The sequence below is a fragment of the Halyomorpha halys genome, unplaced genomic scaffold, assembly GCF_000696795.3.
Source record: "Halyomorpha halys isolate HHAL.00 unplaced genomic scaffold, Hhal_1.1 Scaffold30.1, whole genome shotgun sequence".
Classification (NCBI taxonomy): domain Eukaryota; kingdom Metazoa; phylum Arthropoda; class Insecta; order Hemiptera; family Pentatomidae; genus Halyomorpha; species Halyomorpha halys.
Window position 1 is genome coordinate 1,633,614 of NW_027110126.1, and position 575 is coordinate 1,634,188.

General features: G+C 28.9%; 1 protein-coding gene across 1 annotated transcript in view; it reads left to right on the plus strand.

The window, feature by feature from the left end:
• Pdfr (Pigment-dispersing factor receptor) overlaps positions 1-575 on the plus strand; it is a gene marked incomplete in the record, with an annotated part of 376,134 nt that overhangs the window by 368,318 nt on the left and 7,241 nt on the right. Inside the window, 1 exon segment of the mRNA XM_067048194.1 lies at positions 389-573. Within this exon segment, the coding sequence (XP_066904295.1) occupies positions 389-573 (185 nt within the window).

Genomic DNA, 575 nt, shown 5'->3' on the forward strand with positions numbered 1-575 from the left:
CTCAGTTTTGATTCTGACTCCAATGTTTTATTTATTTTAAAAATTTGGGATATAAAATAAGGTTGGAATATTTTTGTTTAGGTGTATCAATGTCACCTTGAACTAGAATATATAGGACAATTAAACATAGACACATAGGTTTCATTTTAGCTTATATGTTACTAATCAGCATTAAATTGATAAATTCTATTTTACATATATTTGTTTCTATCATTTATTTTGTAAGCCTACCTCAAAAATAAACTCTTCTTATGGCATAATTCAATTTATAAACAAGTATTATCTATAGCTTAAATGCTTTTTAAAAAAAAAAAACACTATTTATTTTTACTTGTTTTAATCACTATTTTCAAGTGTTGACCATTTCTATTTTTTATTCTGTTTTTAGTCAGAGTTTTTCAAGAAACCTTCAGATATAGACTATACATTTGTGTTGGATGGGGTCTTCCTTTAGTAATGACAACCGCTTGGGCAGCGTCCATAGCTTCCAAAATGAAAACTAAGTGCTGGTGGGGTTATAATCTCACCCCTTACTTTTGGATACTAGAGGGACCACGTTTTGCTGTAATTTTGGT